At 32.6% G+C, this 18,883-nt stretch overlaps 1 protein-coding gene across 1 annotated transcript in view; it reads right to left on the reverse strand.

The window, feature by feature from the left end:
• Positions 1-14,946, reverse strand: part of LOC126883848 (uncharacterized) — a 52,094-nt gene extending 37,148 nt beyond the window's left edge. Inside the window, exons 1-4 of the mRNA XM_050649524.1 lie at positions 14,694-14,946; positions 10,910-11,145; positions 9,183-9,477; positions 3,663-3,960 (exon numbers count right to left, since the gene is read on the reverse strand). Coding sequence (XP_050505481.1) covers positions 3,663-3,960; positions 9,183-9,477; positions 10,910-11,145; positions 14,694-14,920 — 1,056 coding nt within the window. The 5' untranslated portion in view covers positions 14,921-14,946. The remainder of the gene's footprint in view (positions 1-3,662; positions 3,961-9,182; positions 9,478-10,909; positions 11,146-14,693) is intronic.
• Between the last annotated feature and the right edge of the window lie 3,937 nt (positions 14,947-18,883).

The following is an 18,883-nucleotide window of genomic DNA, read 5'->3' on the forward strand; positions in this document are numbered from 1 at the left end:
AAGAAGCGGCTCTAATTATGCTAAATGAAACCAATTGTGTCGCAAATTCCTCGGTAGAATGCAGTAGGATGTGGTTACCCATATTAAAGGAGGAAGTCAATAGAAAGAAAATACCACAATTAGTAAATCAGTAACATATAGAGTTAGTACATATTTAGTATTTTAGTATTATTTAAAATTTAAAATATCAAGTCAGAATTTGGTATTAGTTTTGAGAGTAAACTAAATGTAAACCCAAATACTTACGATGTCGGGATAGTATCACGAGGTTTTTCCTTGTTTTCCCTCGTGATTTACTATGGAATCTCTAACGCGAGAATTTCAGTGCCACCGTTGCATTTGGTTGTCTTTTTAAAGACAGATCACATGCTATGATTTTTTGTGGCAGATATTCTTGAGTTGGGATTGATTTCATGTAATCGAATGAACTATCTTTTAGTAAAGTCGTCCCAGGAACGCAACTCATCAATACTGGCAATATAATTTTAAAGTCGTCTACTTTAAAATGTATATTATGTGTCTGAATTGCCGATATAAATGAGTCAGATTAAATAAATTATTAGAAGAATTTTTTACTAAGCAACAACATTTTTGCTTATTTAGTATTATTTTGTATTTTGACAAAGACACCCGACTTGGGCGTCGAAACGTTAATAAAATCATTTTTAGGTAAAATTGTGGCTTATTTCCCATTTGACTATACTTGATTATAAAAATGCCACAAGAAAATAGCTTCAGAACAACATATATTATAGTCTTTTACTTTAAAATGATATTGCCAATATTTATGAGTTGCGTTCCTGGGACGACTTTACTGAAAGATAGTTCATTCCATTACATGAAATCAACCCCAACTCAAGAATATCCGTCAACTTGAGTTGGGGTTGATTTCATGCAATCGAATAAACTATATTTTAGTAAAGTCGTCCCAGGAACGCAACTCATAAATATTGGCAATATCATTTTAAAGGTTCTACTTTAAAATGTATAATATATGTCTGAATTACCGATATTAATCGGTAATTCAGACCAACATAATAGCTTCAGAACAACACAAACATAATGAATAAACTAGAGGCATTTGAGATGTGGATTTATCGACGAATCCTTAAAGTTCTCTGGACTGCACGAATAACAAATGAAGAAATCCTGAGAAGAATTGGTATAGAACGACAACTGCTATGCACAATTAAACAGAAAAAAATGGCATACCTGGGGCACATAATTTAAACGAAAGATACCAATTTCTGCAAACATTAATTGAAGGAAAGATTAAAGGAAAAATTAGAGTGGGCAGGAAAAAAATGTCATGGCTCCGTAGTGTCAAACAATGGACAGGGATAAGGAACATAGGAGACCTAATACACGCTGCAAGGGATAGAGAAAAATGGCCAAACGTGATCGCGAACATCTATTAGTGGAAAATGAATAACTATTTTCAACTGCGTTGCAACACGAAACTACAGCCGCATCATTATTCCAGTTCAATCAAAGAGTGCATCAAGCACCTCTACCGGTTTCGAAACTTATTAGTCTCTCATCAGGAGGCACATATGCTGCTCTCTTTGATCCAACCAAAACAAACCCCGGCGTGCAGTCACGGATTGCAACGAAACGAAATGGCATAGATGCCCTAGCGGCAACTGCTAGCAAAAGACTAAGATTTCAATTTAATACAGTGTTGCCAATCGGCGGATAATTATCCGATTTGCGTACCTTTTTGAGAGTTGTTGTATCTTCTTCGTACCTTTAAATAAATCGGATATTTGCGTATATTTTTCAGTGTATCTACCATCTACTAAATCTTTCTCATCCATATATTGCCAACACCAACAACACATTAATTTTCTTTGGTTCCACCCAAACTTTTATACTGGATGAATGTTAGTGACATCCAACATCCGATACTTTTCATCTTTTAACAAAAGGGACATGTGCCAATTCTTTTGTTTAGAATTTAAATGCATAAGTGCCTCCACTTAAGGCATACTAATCCAATTCAAATTTCAGAAACCGTCTTCCTCCGATGTTATTTATGAGTTTTTAGTTTTTAGTCTTTAAACTTATGAAAGCTAATTCACGCACGATTTAGTTTTATTTTCATTTTATGTAGTGCAGTGCTTAAGTAAACGTCTGTTTGAAATAATCTTTAAACGTATTCATTTTTTTCGAATCCTGAGAAAACTAATAAATATTTTTGAAAAATTTGAACGCAGAATGAAAGATTACATTATTACCGAGGGCCGAAAGTCCCTTAGAATAAACAAAATGTTTCTTTTGAATGAGATATTTGAAATTAAAATCACACTCAATATTCTCTTTTTCTTTCACCCCTGTAACTTATTATAATAAAAATTATCTTCAGGGATTTTCGGCCCTCGGTAATAATGTAATATTTCATTCTGCGTTTAAATTTTTAAATACTACTTATTAGCTTTCTCAGGACTCGAAAAAAATAATGCATTTTAAAAGCATTGGCCAGAAATTTTGCGCCTATGCTATTAATGTAGCTGTAGTTTTTTTGTATTGATTTATTTATTATTTATTTTTCTAGTACCTAGTTTTAGGTAGTTATTACGTTTTAATAAAATAATATTTAAAAGTGTTTTTTTTATTGAAATAATTATAATAAATATAACGATCCAAATACCTAATGAAATATTTAGATTTATTTATTTATTTAGAATTTAACACTTACGATAATACAAAATACGAATAATATAATAATAGTAAGTAAATAGTATTTACATACATGAATTAGGTAGGTAATCAGCTAGGATACGAGATTTTCATCTATAAACGAAATTTTTTAAACTGTGAAACAGAGAATCCATCAGATTAAAGGGCCGGTTGTTTGAACGCTAATCAGAAATGGAATCAACTGATCATTATGAAATATTTAATTACTGTCAATGTCAACTTTGATTGGGTTGCTGAAAACATAATTGATTACAATTACGAGATTAATTGATTAATTAATCAATTATGTTAATAATTGTTACGTTAATTGATAATTCATAATTAATTAATTAATTAATTAATTATGTTAATTATCATAATGATAATTGATTACAATCAACTGATTGGCGTACGAACAACGGATTTTGTTATTTGATGGTTGTTAAGGGGACTAAAAGAATAACATTGGCAACATTGATTTTAATAACAGAATAATTTTGGACCTAGCGTACCTTTTCGTGACAAATCGGATATTTTTCGAGCGATCATCGGATAAACTAAAGAAATGCGATTGGCAACACTGATTTAATAGCACATAAAACAACATCCAAAAATGATATTCTACAACCTACCAGACTGAAAACAATGGGAACCTTCTCTGGTAACACCTCCGAGGCTTGTACAATTTGCAAGCCATAATGCAACCTGCATGATGGGAGTGAATTATAAATTATTGTAAAATTCCCTCACCTTCCTTAGTCTCAGCATCCGATATGGCTTGCAAATTGTAGAAGCCTCGGAGGTGTTACCAGAGAAGGTTCCCATTGTTTTCAGTCTGGTAGGTTGTAGAATAACATTTTTGGATGTTGTTTTATGTGCTATTAGATTGAAAACTTAATTTTTTTAATCTATTAGTGGATTGCATAAGAAGAAGGAGAAGAAGATTTTCAAATTTTACTAAAAATATCTGACCATTTACTCACCAACGCATCCAAATAAGAAAAATACGGACTTTCCGGATACTGTATATGCTTGTTCTCGTATCTTGGCGGATTTTGGAACTTTGGCGGATCTGGCTTGAAAGTGTACGGTTCCAAATAAGGGGAGTCATAATGTATCTTCGGTGGAACAGAATAGATACAGTCTCCTTGTTTTGTTTTCCTCCCTTTGCATGGCATACAAACGGGAGTGCAAGGTTTGCGGGGTGGGGACGGTAGCCTGACGTGGCATTCTCGTAGGGTTTCAATGATGGTTAAGTGAACTACTGCCGATAGAAGAAGTCTGAAAGCATACATCAAATTAAAATAACCTGTTCAGTAAAGAACTCCGAAGTTCCCCGAAGAAGAGGGAAAAAAGATGAAGTGTTTATGGCGATCGAAACGAAAATGATAGTACTTTGATAAGAAACTCTTTTTTTTTTATATGGCTATCCATGACGAATGTTCGCGATCATCATGGTAATCTTAATCTTGTCTGCAGAAGCGCGGAAAAGCTGCACAAATGTTGTGTTGAACCAGGTTTTTGCTGGACCTCACTTTCCAAATATTTTTCCTTGCAGGATGTCTTGAAGGTGGGCATATCTGGATTAATTCCCCATAATGTGTCCGAAGTATTTTAACTTTCGAGATTTGATAGTGGTCACCACCTCTTCATTCTTCTGTGCATCTTATTTGTAATTCGGTCAGCCCACGGAATCTTAAGTATTCTCCCATAGAGACATTCCTGCTTCTTTTATAATTTGCATCATCTTAACGTACTGTACTCGATCACTTGCTTTCTCGTAGTCAACAAGACATGCGCATACGTAGCAATTGACGTCTCTGCATCTCTGGAATAAGACTTGTATTGAGAACAAATTCTAGTAGTACATTATTTCACGGTTTTTGCTGTATATTTTAAAGAACCGCTTGGATTGACATGAAATTTGGCATACGCATGTCAAAGAAAAAAAGTGATATTGTGCCGATGTGTGCTTTTGCCATGGGGGTAACTTTCACCCCCTCTTGGGGGGTGAAAATATATATATGTCCAAAATAAGACCGGAAATTAATAAACTGACTAATTTTAAGTAACTTTTGTTATACAGGGTGTCCCAGACTAATTTAGCAACGCTATATCTCTTAAACGAATAGAGATTTTCGAATAGGACAAAAAGTAATATATTCTACTTGTAATACACTTTAATATGGCGTACAAAAAATCATCCCCTAAATATTCATCCCTTAGTTACAACCCCTAACTTTAATTTTTTTAATAGCACCCTGTATATTTTTTTATAGTTTTGGATATGGTCTTTTATCGTCTATTCAACACATTTTTTGAAAATAAAATCGGTTCGTTAATAACCAAGAAACTATCAGTTTATTGTTGTTAATTGTGTGTCCCAGACTAATTTATCCAGGCTATATTTCTTAAACGAATAGAGATTTTCGAATGAGACAAAAACTAATCTATTCCATTTGTCATACACTTTTATATGGCGTAGAAAAAATTTATCCCCTAAATATTCATCCCTAACCAGGGTGCTATTAAAAAAAATAAAGTTAGGGGTTTGTAACTAAGGGATGAATATTTAGGGGATAATTTTTTTTCTACGCCATATTAAAGTGTATTACAAATGTAATAGATAAGTTTTTGTCCCATTCGAAAATCTCTATTCGTTTAAGAAATATAGCCTGGAAAAATTAGTCTGCGACACATAATTAACAAAACTAAACTGATATTTTCTCGGTTATTTACGAACCGATTTTATTTGCAAAAAATGTGTTGAATAGACGATAGAAGACCACATCCAAAACTATAAAAAAATATACAGGGTGCTATTAAAAAAATTAAAGTTAGGGGTTGTAACTAAGGGATGAATATTTAGGGGATGATTTTTTTTCTACGCCATATTAGTGTATTACAAGTAGAATAGACCACGTTTTGTCCCATTCGAAAATCTCTATTCGTTTAAGAGATATAGCGTGGCTAAATTAGTCTGGGACACCCTGTATAAAGCCTTTTCGCTAAGTCAACACTTTTCGAGTTATTTGCATGTGAATATGTTCATTTTTCAACAAAATAACAACGTTTTTAGACGGTTTTTCGCAAAACCCTCAAAAAATAAGTATTATGTCGAAAAAGATATTCTTAGCAAAAATATAGCTTGTAAAAAAGTAAAAAAAATGGTGTACGCTTGAGGTCTCTGAACCCGGTAGAACCAGATTTATAGCCAATGAAAAGTAGGTTAATATTCGTCAAATTTCAAATGGAATATTTCAACGTGAAATATTTAAAAAATGAAGCACTTTTTGGGAAAAACCCATTATAGCTTTTTTAAAGTGTTTAAAATGAGCTTTAATCCTGTTTTTATAACAAGTTTCTAGCAACAAATGTAAGCAAGTTACGCTCAAAATAAAGTTGGTTCCTTTTGTTTTGGCAAAAAAAATCAGGAAGATCTCCCATCTTCCAATGGAATATCTTTTCCATTAAATAAAATTAATCATTACCGCTTCACAAATTATTTTACTTATGTTGTGTTTATATGATCTGTAAGTTGCATCGGTTTAAATTGCTTATTTTTGAAAAAAATTGGTTTTAAAGTAAAATTTTTTAAACTGTTAATTTAATTTTTAATTTTTAACTTAAACATTGTTAGAGATACCAAAAATCTAAAAAATAAAAAAATCAGCATTGCTTTTCTGAATATCTTGTATTTTCTATTTTTATGTAAGACAAAAATTGAGTAAGATTTGGTGTTTCTAAATTTGCATACACTCGTGATCAGTGACTCGTTCAAGCCCTTTTAACTACAGCCCTTTCAAAGATAAGGACTTTGAACCGATGAAACTTACAGATCATATAGACAATACATACACAAGTAAAGAAACTTGTGAAGTGGTAACGATTAAGTTCATTTGAGATGCTAATTACGAGGTGATTTTCCCGATTTTTTTTACCAAAATAAGGGATTAACTTTATTTTGAGCATAACTTGTTTACTTTTGATGCTAGAAATGTTTTTTATAAAACAAAAATGAAGCTTTTTTAAACAGTTTATATAAGTTGTAATACGTTTTTCCCAAAAATTGCTTTATATTTTGGTTATTTCACGTTAAAGTATTCCATTTGGAATTTGACGAATATGAACCTATTTTTCATTAGCTATAACTTTGCTTCTACTAGGTATAAAGACCTAATATATAAACCGTTTTTTTCAATTTTTTACAGGCTATATTTTTGCTAAGAATGTTTTTTTGAGGCAAAATACTTACTTTTTGAGTTATTTGCGAAAAACCGTTTAAAACGTGTCTAACCAGGGCAAAAGCACACCTCGGCACAATATCACTTTTTTCTTTGACTTGTTAGCTATGTGTATACCAAATTTCATGTCAATCTAAATGGTTCTTTAAAATTTAGAGATTTTGCAATATTTTACCGTTAAAGAACGTACTAAATAGTACCTAAAGTATCTGCAACAAACTCAGACTAGCCATGCTGTTAATATTTCTCCAGAGTTGTATATGTTAGTGAGTACTTATCTTTGAGATTATTGCTGGTTCCTGATTCGTAGTCCATTGGTTCTGCTTGTGTATTTCTGGAGTAGTTCTACTTGTATATTATTGGGGCCTGCTACTTTACCATCCTTTAGCCATGTTATTGCAGAGTAAACTTCTTCCGACATTTATCTTCCTCTTCTAGCTCACAAGTGTCAACTCTTTGGTATTCAAACTCTTGGTATCTCTGAGTATTCTTTCCTCGTGCTTATTTTACTCCGTTTGTCCAAGATGATGTGCTTATTTTACTCTGTTTGTCCAAGATGATATCTCCGCCAGAATCGGTTAGATTTCTCTTCTGTATCGGTCTTAGTCCTCATGAGAGTTCTTTAACTTTCCTATGTAGATTGTGACTATAGCACTTTAACTGTAGAGTCTCAATTTCTTAACAACTTTCCATTGCTTCTTTTATATTATAAGAAATAGTGAGATATACAGTGAGCACGTAAAGGTTGGAATAAATTCATTTTCTCGAGAATGGACGATTTTGGAAAAAAATCCCGAAACAGGTCAATTTTTATTTTTAAATTGCGACTTTTTGACATATGTGCCATGCTAGTGACGTCACCCATCTGGGCGTGATGACGTCATCTATAATTTTTTTAAATGAGAATAGGGATCGTGTGATAGCTTATTTGAAAGGTAATTTAATTCTCTATTCAGTAATATAAACATTAACATAACTATTTATACAGCGTGTCAAAAAAAAATTATTTAAATTAAATTTATTGACATAAAAAGAAGAATGTGTGTAATTTATTTATCTCAAAATACATTTTACTGCTATCAGAAAACAGGAATAGTACATTGTTTACCGGGTAGGAAAAGCTTAACATTCCTGGACGACTGTGAAGATTGCTAAGTCGAGGCGCAAGCCGAGACTTAGCAACACAGAGTCCAGGAATGTGGCTTTTCCTACGAGGTAAACATACTATTTTTCCGCAAATCGTTTAAAATTCGACAGATATTGATTGATTTAAAAAAAACGCGATAATTTTATTCCCAAATAAATGGTGCTTTGAAATTCCTAATAAAATTACTTGGGTTACTATGGAAACGTATTGAGGTTGAATTGTCAAACTTGACAATGTTTTCTATCATTTATGTAGAACACTAACAACTGTACGGAAATATCATTTCCTTACACTAAGGAAATGACATTTCCTTACAGTAAGGAAGTCCTGACTTTTTCTTCAAGAAATTTTGACAGGAATGTCAAAATTTCCTGGCGATTTGCGGAAAATAAAGTTTATTTAACAAATAAATATCGTTTTAGCATTTTAGCCGCCCACTCACCTTCCTCTTTTTGAACATTTAATTTTTTTACATTTGAACATTTGATTTAAGGGAAAAGCAATGATTATTTTTCTGTGTTCTAATAACCTTAAAATGTATTTTGGAATAAATAAAAATTACATGCATTCTTCTTTTTATGTCAATAAAATTAATTTAAAAAAATTTTTTTAGACACCCTGTGTAAATAGTTATGTAAATATTTATATTACTGAATAGAGAATTAAATTACCTTTCAAATGAACTATCACACGACCCCTATTCCTATTTAAAAAAATCATGGATTGTGTCATCACGCCCAGATGGGTGACGTCACTAGTATGACATATATGCCAAAAAGTCGTAATTTAAAAATAAAATTTGACCTGTTTCGGGATTTTTTTCCCAAATCGTCCATTCTCTAGAAAATGAATTTATTCCAACCTTTACGTGCTCACTGTATAACTCGAAACCAAATATAATGCAAGGAAAAATAGAAGGAAAGCAGAATCCATGCCGTAGAAGAATGTCATGGTTGCGGAATTTGAGAGAGTGGTTTGGCTGCACCACTAATGGGCTTTTTAGGTCAGCTGTAAACAAGGTCAGGGTAGCCTTGATGATTTCAAATCTCCGATAGGAGTGGCACAAGAAGAAGAATAAAGTAAAGATAGCCTTTACGATCGCCAATTATTACCTGTCATTGATGGAATAACATCTTCTCTTAGGATTCATAACTTGATACAAAATCAGCAAAAACTCGTAATCGACGCCACAACAGAACTCCAGCGCCATCTTCAACATTTTCTCGTTCGGTCGAAAGTACAGACCAAATGCCGCCATGTTTGCTTTAACGTTCTCGATAGAATTTCCCTTCAAATCTTTGTGTATGCATTCCTGCAGATTGTCGATTGTTTTCAATTGAGCGGGGGATAGTTCTTGGAACCATGGTGGTCCAGCCATTGAGGTCAGAAGATCGTGCATCTGGTTAACTGAAATTTTAACGTTAGTTATAAGCATTTCATGCTGCGTACCTGGCAGATAAACCTAATTTGAGGACCTAATTTGTTTTTGTTAATTTCTTTTTATTAAGGCTCAAGGCTCGAATGTTCCAGGTTCTCGAAAGTTACAGAAAAATCTTCACCCATTGACCAGATTTTTCAGAAAATACAGTATATACAGATTTTTTGGTACCTATATTTTGGCTTTCTGAAAATTTTCAGAAAAGTGTATGAATCTAAAAATGTTTTTGTGTATGAGTCTACAAATTAGCCGAAAAAGCGCACTAACTTTTAAACACCGTTATCACTCTTATATTCAGCTTTCTTGAATTAGGTTTACCCACCAGGTCGTCTGCAGATCGTGTGTGTGCCCTAAATAAACTAGGAGACCGTAGCAAGGTTACGGTAGCCTGGGTACCGGGGCACGAGGGTCCTAAGGGCAATGAAAAAGCAAATGAAATGGCCAAACAAGGCTCATTAATGTCATTCGTTGGACCGGAACCCTTCTGCGGCGTTGCAAAGGCAGTTACAAGAACGGCTACAAGAAGGTGAGTAGCTCACAAATCTTTAGAACGGTGGAAGAATTCATCAGGACAATGATAGGCGAAACAGTTCATCACAAAACATTCGCCAAAGTTTAGGGCAGACCTGATAAGCAAAGACAGGAAAACAGTCAAAGCCATTGTAGGTTTGCTAACATTGTAAGCTGAATAGGCACTTGAAGCTGATGGGATTTGCAGATGCTATGACCTGTGCAGATGCTGTCACCTGGGAAAAGAAACAGCAGAATATGTTCTACGTCAGAGTGACAGTCTGGCAAATATGCGGTTCTTTGCATTAGGAGAAGAAAATTCTTTACCTTACAGTATAGGGAACATAGACAATGCAGTCCTTATGAGAGTTTTTAGCGCGGTGATGCCGATTTTATCAAAAAGAATTTGTAATCTAACATTAGAGAGATTAAATTTTAAAACTATTTTAGAAAGACAATCTACAAGGGATTCGTATGCGTTTAAGTTTATTTGATATACTATAGTTATTACGCATATGAATCCATAAAACTATGGCTTTCTTTTCTAATACAGTTTTATAATTGAATCTCTCTAATGATCGATTACAAATTCTTTTTGATAAAATCGGCATCACCGCGCTTAAAACTCTCATAAGGACTGCATTGTCTATGTTATCTATAATGTAAAGTCAAGGTGGGACGGACTATAGTAGACCTTTTGAAAAGGGTCAGGCTAGAGAATGTAATCTAGGATTAGATGCTAGAGAATAGGATATAAATAATAGAATAGGATAGAGATTAGATCTAAAAAGGTCGCAGTGGAATAGGCCAGAAGGTCCGCAGCTTGAACCAAAAAAGACAATAAAGAACAAAAGAAAAAAGCATTTACTATGATAGAAAAAGTCTACTTACAACTAACTGCCTTATTCTCATGAGTTTTTCTCAAAAATTCTTTGAAGTGTGCCCTGTTTCCTGTTTGTTGCTTCTCGATTTTCTCTTTCCTGATTTCGTCCAGAAATTTCCAAACCGGGGGACATCCGTTGAAGTACAGTCCCTTCACTTTCTTCGGGGCAAAATATCCTGGAGGAGCAGGTACATACGTACCTGTTATATGGGAAGCCCGAACTTTGGTGTCGCCGATTTGCCATCTAAAATATAGGGTCTTTAGGAGAGGTTAAAAGCAAATAGTTATTGAAAGCAGTGTTAAACAAGGTTGTATCTAATGTCCTACTTTATTCCTTGTCTTGGTAGACTGGTCTGAGATATCTCATTGCTCTATTTTGCAATTTAAAAATAACATCAAATTGGGCAGCTGTACTAGAACCCCAAAAAGGAAGACCATATCGAAGATGAGGCTCGAACAACGAATGTTATTTTAGAAAATGCTAAATTGAGTTCCCTTGAGACAGATCTTATTGCATAGCAAGCTGATGCGAGTTTCTTACTTAACGATTCGATATGAAGGGACCATTTGAGGTTGCTGTTTAAAAGAATACCAAGAAATTTTACAGAATCAACGGTACTGATCTGGCTGTTATTAAGAGGCAAAGGTTGAAAGCTCCTTGTAATAAACGTCTTCCTCTGGAGTATTGTGGTAATTTATCATATAATTGGCTTAAGGGGGGGGGGGTATGGTTTGAAATCAACATATCAAGCACATTTTTGTGATTTTTTTTCGAAGCTATGGTAGAATTATTTTATTTTTAAATTAAATAAACATATTAAGTATAATTCAAAGAATTTTTAAGAAAAAATTCAATCCAAAATATTGAAAAATAAGCCATTGGCGACAAATTTTGGCAGGCAGCTCAAAAAAAAATGGATTTTGCGGTGGACATCAGAACTCATCACTGGATTATACGAAACAAAAAATTCAAAAAGATTTAATTAGGTTATGAGTTTCACGAGGTAACAACGTCGAGTTTTTTTATTTTTAATAATTTTTGAATTTTTGGTATCACTCAGAAATCAAAAATACGAAATTTTTGATAAAAATTTTGTGAAAACCTACAGGTTTAATATTGTTTAAGAAAAAATAAGCACAAAACGAAAAATATCTCGACGTTGTTACCTCACGAAATGTCTAAAGAAAATCTATGCAAAATTTCAGGTAGATCGGTCAAGTAGTTTTTCAGTTACAATGTCCACCGCATTTGAAAAAGCAGTTTTGAGAAAAATGCGTTTAAAGTTTTGACAACTGCATCTTCATCTTCTGATTTGTCTGCCAAATCGTAAAGTGATGAACATTGGAATATGTTTTTTGAATTGCGTAGTAATCTACAAAAGAGAAGGCGAACAGTTGTTTAACATTTCTCACTACGCTCAAGCACGCGAGTCGAAGGTAGGGATATTCAACACCCTGTATCTCTGGTAATTTTACTCCAATTATTTTGAAATTTTCAGAGAGTATTCTTGAAAGTATGCACTTTTATTTGAAATAATAAAAAAATTATATATTTCAAACCATACCCCCCCCCTTAAACTCATTACTCGGGGGGTTTTTGGGGTCGCTGAAAATGAATATGAGGTCGGCGAGAGTGTGCAAACTACCTGGTGCCTGCAGCAGGTGTAATAAACGTCTTCCTCTGGACTATTATGGTAATTTGTTAAATAATTGGCCCAAACTTAACTAATAAGTATAAACTAATACTTAAGTAAGTATAAACTAATTTATACTTACTACTTCTCAAACATTTTTTATTAAAACAGTGCCAAAAATTAAAATAATAAAAGAATAAAACAAACACAAACACATTAAAAATGCCACAAATGATTTCTGAACATTAATTGTCGGAAAATTTTTTAACTAAATACGTATTTTCTGAAAATAAAATTATGTAATAAATATACTTACAATCATAAAATGTATAAAAAAAAATAAAAAAATAAAGGTTTCTATTGGAACTCGAACCAACTTATCAGCGCGGTTGGTATTGGTGTTGTATTGGAGTTCATTCGCATTAAACGCTTCGCCACGGAGACAACGTGTCATTATGTGCGAAGATCGACTAACTAAACGGATTAAACTTTTGACATTTTTGAATTACATAAATCAAATTATTTTGATTTTGAATTGAAATGATTTAGAATTGAAAAAATACAACAAAACATAGAGTAAGAAAACAATATATTAGGTGAATATTGATAGAAATTTTGATGGTAATCAAATTATGTAAATAAAAGTATTACATACTATGTATTTTGGTAGGTTCAAATAGGTAGATACCTATGATACATTTATAATTATTACGTACCTGTTGCTTTAAAAACTATTTAAAAGTCACTACAATTATAAACTTTTTTGTTTCTGTCCTCACAACAATAAAACTAATATATTATACATTTGTTTACCTTCATATTGAACAATTATTTATTATTGACAGATCATTTCAACACCCAATCAGAGCCCGTATAACGACTAATACCATACTGTCGTTGTGCGCATGCGCGCAGATCAATATAAATTCACCCTCAGTCTTAATCGCGCCTAAAGAAGTATAACTTCAAAAACATGATTATTTTGTTCAGGATCTCCATTTTTTTTAATTTAGCGCTTAAAATTATGTTGGCAGTATTGATACATTCTTGACTTAATTTCATGTAGGATTTATTGCCTTTCTCTCTCACACGTTACTATACACTAATATAACGGTTACACTGTAAGCAAAACAGAACACGTTTTTTTTTTCTTATTTTGTTTTCCTGTTATTTAAATAATTTATTATAAAGAAGTGTAAAAAATATTTTTTTTATTTAAATTAAATTTTATACAAATGCAATTTTAGATTTCTTATTCATTACATTAGTTCACAAAATTTCCTGACATTCTCATGAATCCAACGCACCAATCCGCATTAATATCCGTCTTACTGCAAAAAAATCGACACTTCAATCCTTCAATGCCTCGACTACATGTAGTACAGAAAACATGGCATCAGTGGTACATTGATTAGTTAAAAAGCCGAACTGATTTTGTGATAAAATGTTGTTATCAACGATAAAGGACATAAGTCGAGTTTTAATGAGTCTCTAAATAATTTTGGAGAGTACCGGTAGTAAGGCAATAGGTCTATAGCTGAAGGCATTAGATTTTTCACCACCCTTATGAAGAGGAATAATAATGGCTGTCTTTAGGCACTGTGGAAATTTACCTTTTTCGAAGGAATCATTAATTAGTGAGACGAGGATTTCCAACACATGTTCTGTGAGATTTGAGAAAATTTTTATAGATAGTCCATCAGTACTACAGGATGATTTGCTTTTGATACTATTGATTGTTTGTTATCGACTGGTCTCAAAAAGAATGAATTCGAGACCTTTCTTGAATTAGGGAGATAGGAAATGGGATCTTATTGCGGCAAAATAGTTGATGTTATATTTTTACTCACATTAACGAAGTAATCGTTTAGACTTTCAGGATTTGGAAGCGAAAATGATTGAGCTGTGTGAGTTTTATTTCGAAGATCGTTTATTTTAGACCAAGTTTCTTTTGCAACACTTTTAGAGCTTCCCAGACGATTTTGATAATAGACTTTTTTAGCTGATTTGATAAAGCAGTCGAGTGGAAAATTAACCATAGAACTCTTGTAAACCGCTACAGACAGTAAAATGGGCCATGATGATGGCCAATGTCCTTAAAGGATACGGCACATGAAGATCGTTATTAAAATACTAGTGAAGCATAAAATCTATGTACCTGAGATAAGTTTCCGACAGTTCATAGTCCAAACAAGTATTTTTCTTCGGCCGAAAACTCTCTAAAGTGACTGGTGGTCTGTCTGCGTTTGTTGGAAAAATTTTTGCAACACATATAGGACTATAATCGTCTAGAAGATCATCTCGAGCTTTGCTTCTGGATCTATTTGGATCAGGACTTATTTTTATAGTTTTATTTGATGCCGTAACTGGAATTTTTTTCCCCATTTTCAAAATTTTAACTTGAAATTTGACAATCGTTGACAATGTTTGACAATATGTCAAAGATAATTTTAATCATAAACAATAAACTTTCAAAATAGACAGATTTGAGTGATGAGAGTTTTGTATCCTCCTGTACATCATAGAAATAATAGAAAAGTTAACAATTGTCTCAAAATTGGGCCAGTACCAAATGGCAACAAATCAAACAAAAGCAAACATATTTTGTATTTTGAGAACGATTTCGGAAGTGGAAATCGAACGTCAAAATAAATTTATTTTAAAGTAAAATTGTGGGTTATTCCCAATAAGAATAATAAATTACATTCATTCCTTTTGTGAAATATAAACTTTATTTCCAATTTTGCTTGTTTGTAAACCTAAAAATATCTAACATGTTGTAGTATAATTTAGTATTCTTTTGTCATTGTTTATTTTAATGTTGTTCTGAAGCTATTTCCTTGTGGCATTTTTATGATTAATTATTTATATGGGAAATAAGCCACAATTAAAACGAAAAAATAATTTTATTAACGTTTATAAATAAGGAATTGTCAAGATTGGATCGAATGGAACAGAACAACTTAGAACGGGATCCTACAACATTCACCAGAAATAATACGAGGAAAATATCAATACCATATATAAAAGGACTATCCGAGAAACTTAAAACAATAGGAAATAAATTCAACATTTCAACAACATTCAAAACAACAAACACATTGAGATCTATTCTATCTAAAACTAAACCTAACAATGATCAAGAAAGAACAAAGAATTGCATTTATAAAATACCTTGTGAATGCGAACAATTTTATTTAGGTGAGACATCAAGACCATTAGACGTTAGAATAAGTGAACATCAATCTTATATTAAAAATAGAGAATTTGAGAGATCTCAAATATGTCAACACGCATGGGATAATGAACATAGAGTTCAGTGGAGAGATTCAAGTATAGTCCTGAAAGAATCAGATAGTAAAAAGAGAAAAATCAAAGAAGCGGCTCTAATTATGCTAAATGAAACCGATTGTGTCGCAAATTCCTCGGTAGAATGCAGTAGGATGTGGTTACCCATACTGAAAGAGGAAGTCAATAGAAAGAAAATACCAAGATTAGCAAGTCAATAATATCGAGCTAGTACATATTTTATATTTTAGTATTACTTATATATCTAGTATTATTAATATTATTTATAATTTAAACATGTTACAAGTCAGAATTTGGTATTATTTTTTGAGAGTAAATTAATGTAAGACCAAATACTTACGATGTCGGGATAGTATCACAAGGTTTTTCCTGGTTTTCCCTTGTGATTTACTATGAAGTCTCTAACGCGAGAATTTTACTGTCGTTGCATTTGGTTGTCTTTTTAAAGACAGATCACATGCTATAATTTTTTATGACGGATATTCTTGAGTTGGGGTTGATTTCATGTAATCGAATGAACTATCTTTCAGTAAGTCGTCCCAGGAACGCAACTCATAAATATTGGCAATATCATTTTAAAGTCTTCTACTTTAAAATGTATAATATATGTCTGAATTGCCAATATAAATGAGTAAGATTAAATAAATTATTAGAAGAATTTTTTTGCTTAGCAACAACACTTTTATTTATTCTTCTTCTTCTTCTTGTAGTTTCATGGCCTCCACCTCTTAGGTACTTGGCCAGTCCTCGTATTTAGACTAACTGGAAGGGAATCCTCTTTTCAAAGGGTCTGGATTTTTCCATATTCCCTTCTTTAAATTCATTGTGATATGATTTTCAAATAACTATTTTTATTTTATATTTTAATTTGAAATATTGTTAAAAATTGATTGATCTTTCTTAAGGTTTGGTCATTAATATTATGTAAGAGATTTTGTATTGAAATAGGGGTTGGACTTCCTATATTAACTAGTTCCTGATACAGGTCAAATTGATTTGTTTTGTTAATTGGGCATTCAAGTAACATATGAGTTATACTTCCTATCTGTCCACATTCACAAAAAGGAGTATCACTACAATTAATTTTAAACAAATGGTCTGGTGTGTGACAATGGCCCGTTCGCATTCTAATAATAGATGTTAAGTGCCTTCGATCCACAAATGTGAATTTGTGGAACCAAGGGTTTATAGAAAAATCACTTTGGCATTGTTGATACCATTTCCCTTTAGTTTTAAACTGCTTTGTCCATTCAACTTTAAACTCGTTTACAATTTTTTGTTTAATAAAAGGCAAAAAGTCAAATTTATCTATTTTAATGTCTGCAGGAACATTTAAAGTCTTGCCTATATTTGCCAATTTATCAGCCTCTGTATTCCCCTTTACTCCAGTATGGCCTGGAATCCAAGCTAAGATTATATTAAATCCTGCTTCCATTGACTCAATAATAAGTCTTTTAGTTAGGTTTACAATATGGTTGTTTGTCCCCCAGGTGGTGTTATGTAATTTTTGGATAGCGCTTTTAGCATCTGAAAAAATTATTGCTTCTTTAATATTTTTTTCAATACAAACAGATACTGCCTTGTTAATTGCAATAATTTCTGCAGTGCATATTTGAGTGTGCTCATGTAATCTGGATGCATAATTATAATTGATTGAAGGTATGTGTACCCCAAAACCTACTGTCCTCGACTCGGGATCTAAAGAACCGTCTGTAAATACCCATGTATAATTTCCATATGAAGCTGAAAATTCATTAAGAAATTCCTGATGAGTATAGATTTCCATTTTTTTGTGGGTTGAGAAAATTGTCTGAAATGTTCCCGTAAGATAATTCAGTTCGATCTGAAAGCAGGATTTAATATTCTCTTTATATAGATTAATGAGGTATTTGTCAAAATTATTTTTGATTTCAATCAAATATGGTGGCTCTTGTGATTTCCAAAATCCTATTTTATAATTTACTTTGGTTCCCAACTCTGACAGGATTTCGTTCAGTGGATTTTTCAGATCAGCTAGGATTTTCAGATAGAACTTAGCGCACAGTATTTTCCTTCTTGCATCTAATGAAATTTCTCCACTTTCTGCTAGCAAAGCATTAGTGGGGGTAGATCTCATACAGCCCGTGATGATTCGTAAAGCTTTAAACTGAATTTTATCTAATATTAAGAGTGGGGACTTACTACAGGGTTTTAATATTGCACATGAATAATCCAAATGGGGTCTTACGATTCCTTTATAAATTAATGAGACTGTATGGGGGTTTGCTCCCCACCAGGTTCCACATATTGCCCTCATTATATTCAAACCTTTTTGAGCTTGTGTTTCGATACGTTTAATATTTTCAATCCAGTTAAGTCGATTATTGAATATTGTCCCTAAATATTTAATTGATTCTCTAATAGGAATTATCTCTCCCTCTATTTTTAACGGAATATTATTGATGATGTTTTTCTTTTTGTTAAAGATTACTGCAGAGGATTTACCATGGGACAAGGGTAGTTTATTTTCTGTTAACCATTGAGTTATGTGAGTAAGACATATATTAGTTAATCTTATAAGATTATTTATATCTTCACCAACTGTTATGAGGGCTAGATCATCTGCATATTGAATTAGCCTGAAATTAGATGGAATAATGTCATGTAGCGCTTTGGTATATATGTTGAATAGTAGTGGGCTCAGGGGCGATCCCTGAGCCAGCCCTTTATCAGTGATGTTGGGTCCAATTATTTGGTATTCCCTATCTCGGATATAAATATTTCTGTTATTTAAGAATTCAAAAATTAGGTTATTATATGTATATGGTATTTTTAAATCCGCCATTTTTCTATATAAAAGGTAGATATCTATATTATCATAAGCAGCTTTTAGATCAAGGAAGACCGTTAAAACCGCTTTTCTCTCAGTAAAAGCATTAAGTACTATGTGGGAAAGCGCTACATGCGCATTACTACATCCACTGTCTTTGCGAAAGCCCAGCTGATAGCTGGGCAAAATACTATTATGCTCTACGAACCATTCTATTCTATTTTTAATTA

Source organism: Diabrotica virgifera, chromosome 4 (assembly GCF_917563875.1).
Source record: "Diabrotica virgifera virgifera chromosome 4, PGI_DIABVI_V3a".
Taxonomy (NCBI): Eukaryota; Metazoa; Arthropoda; class Insecta; order Coleoptera; family Chrysomelidae; genus Diabrotica; species Diabrotica virgifera.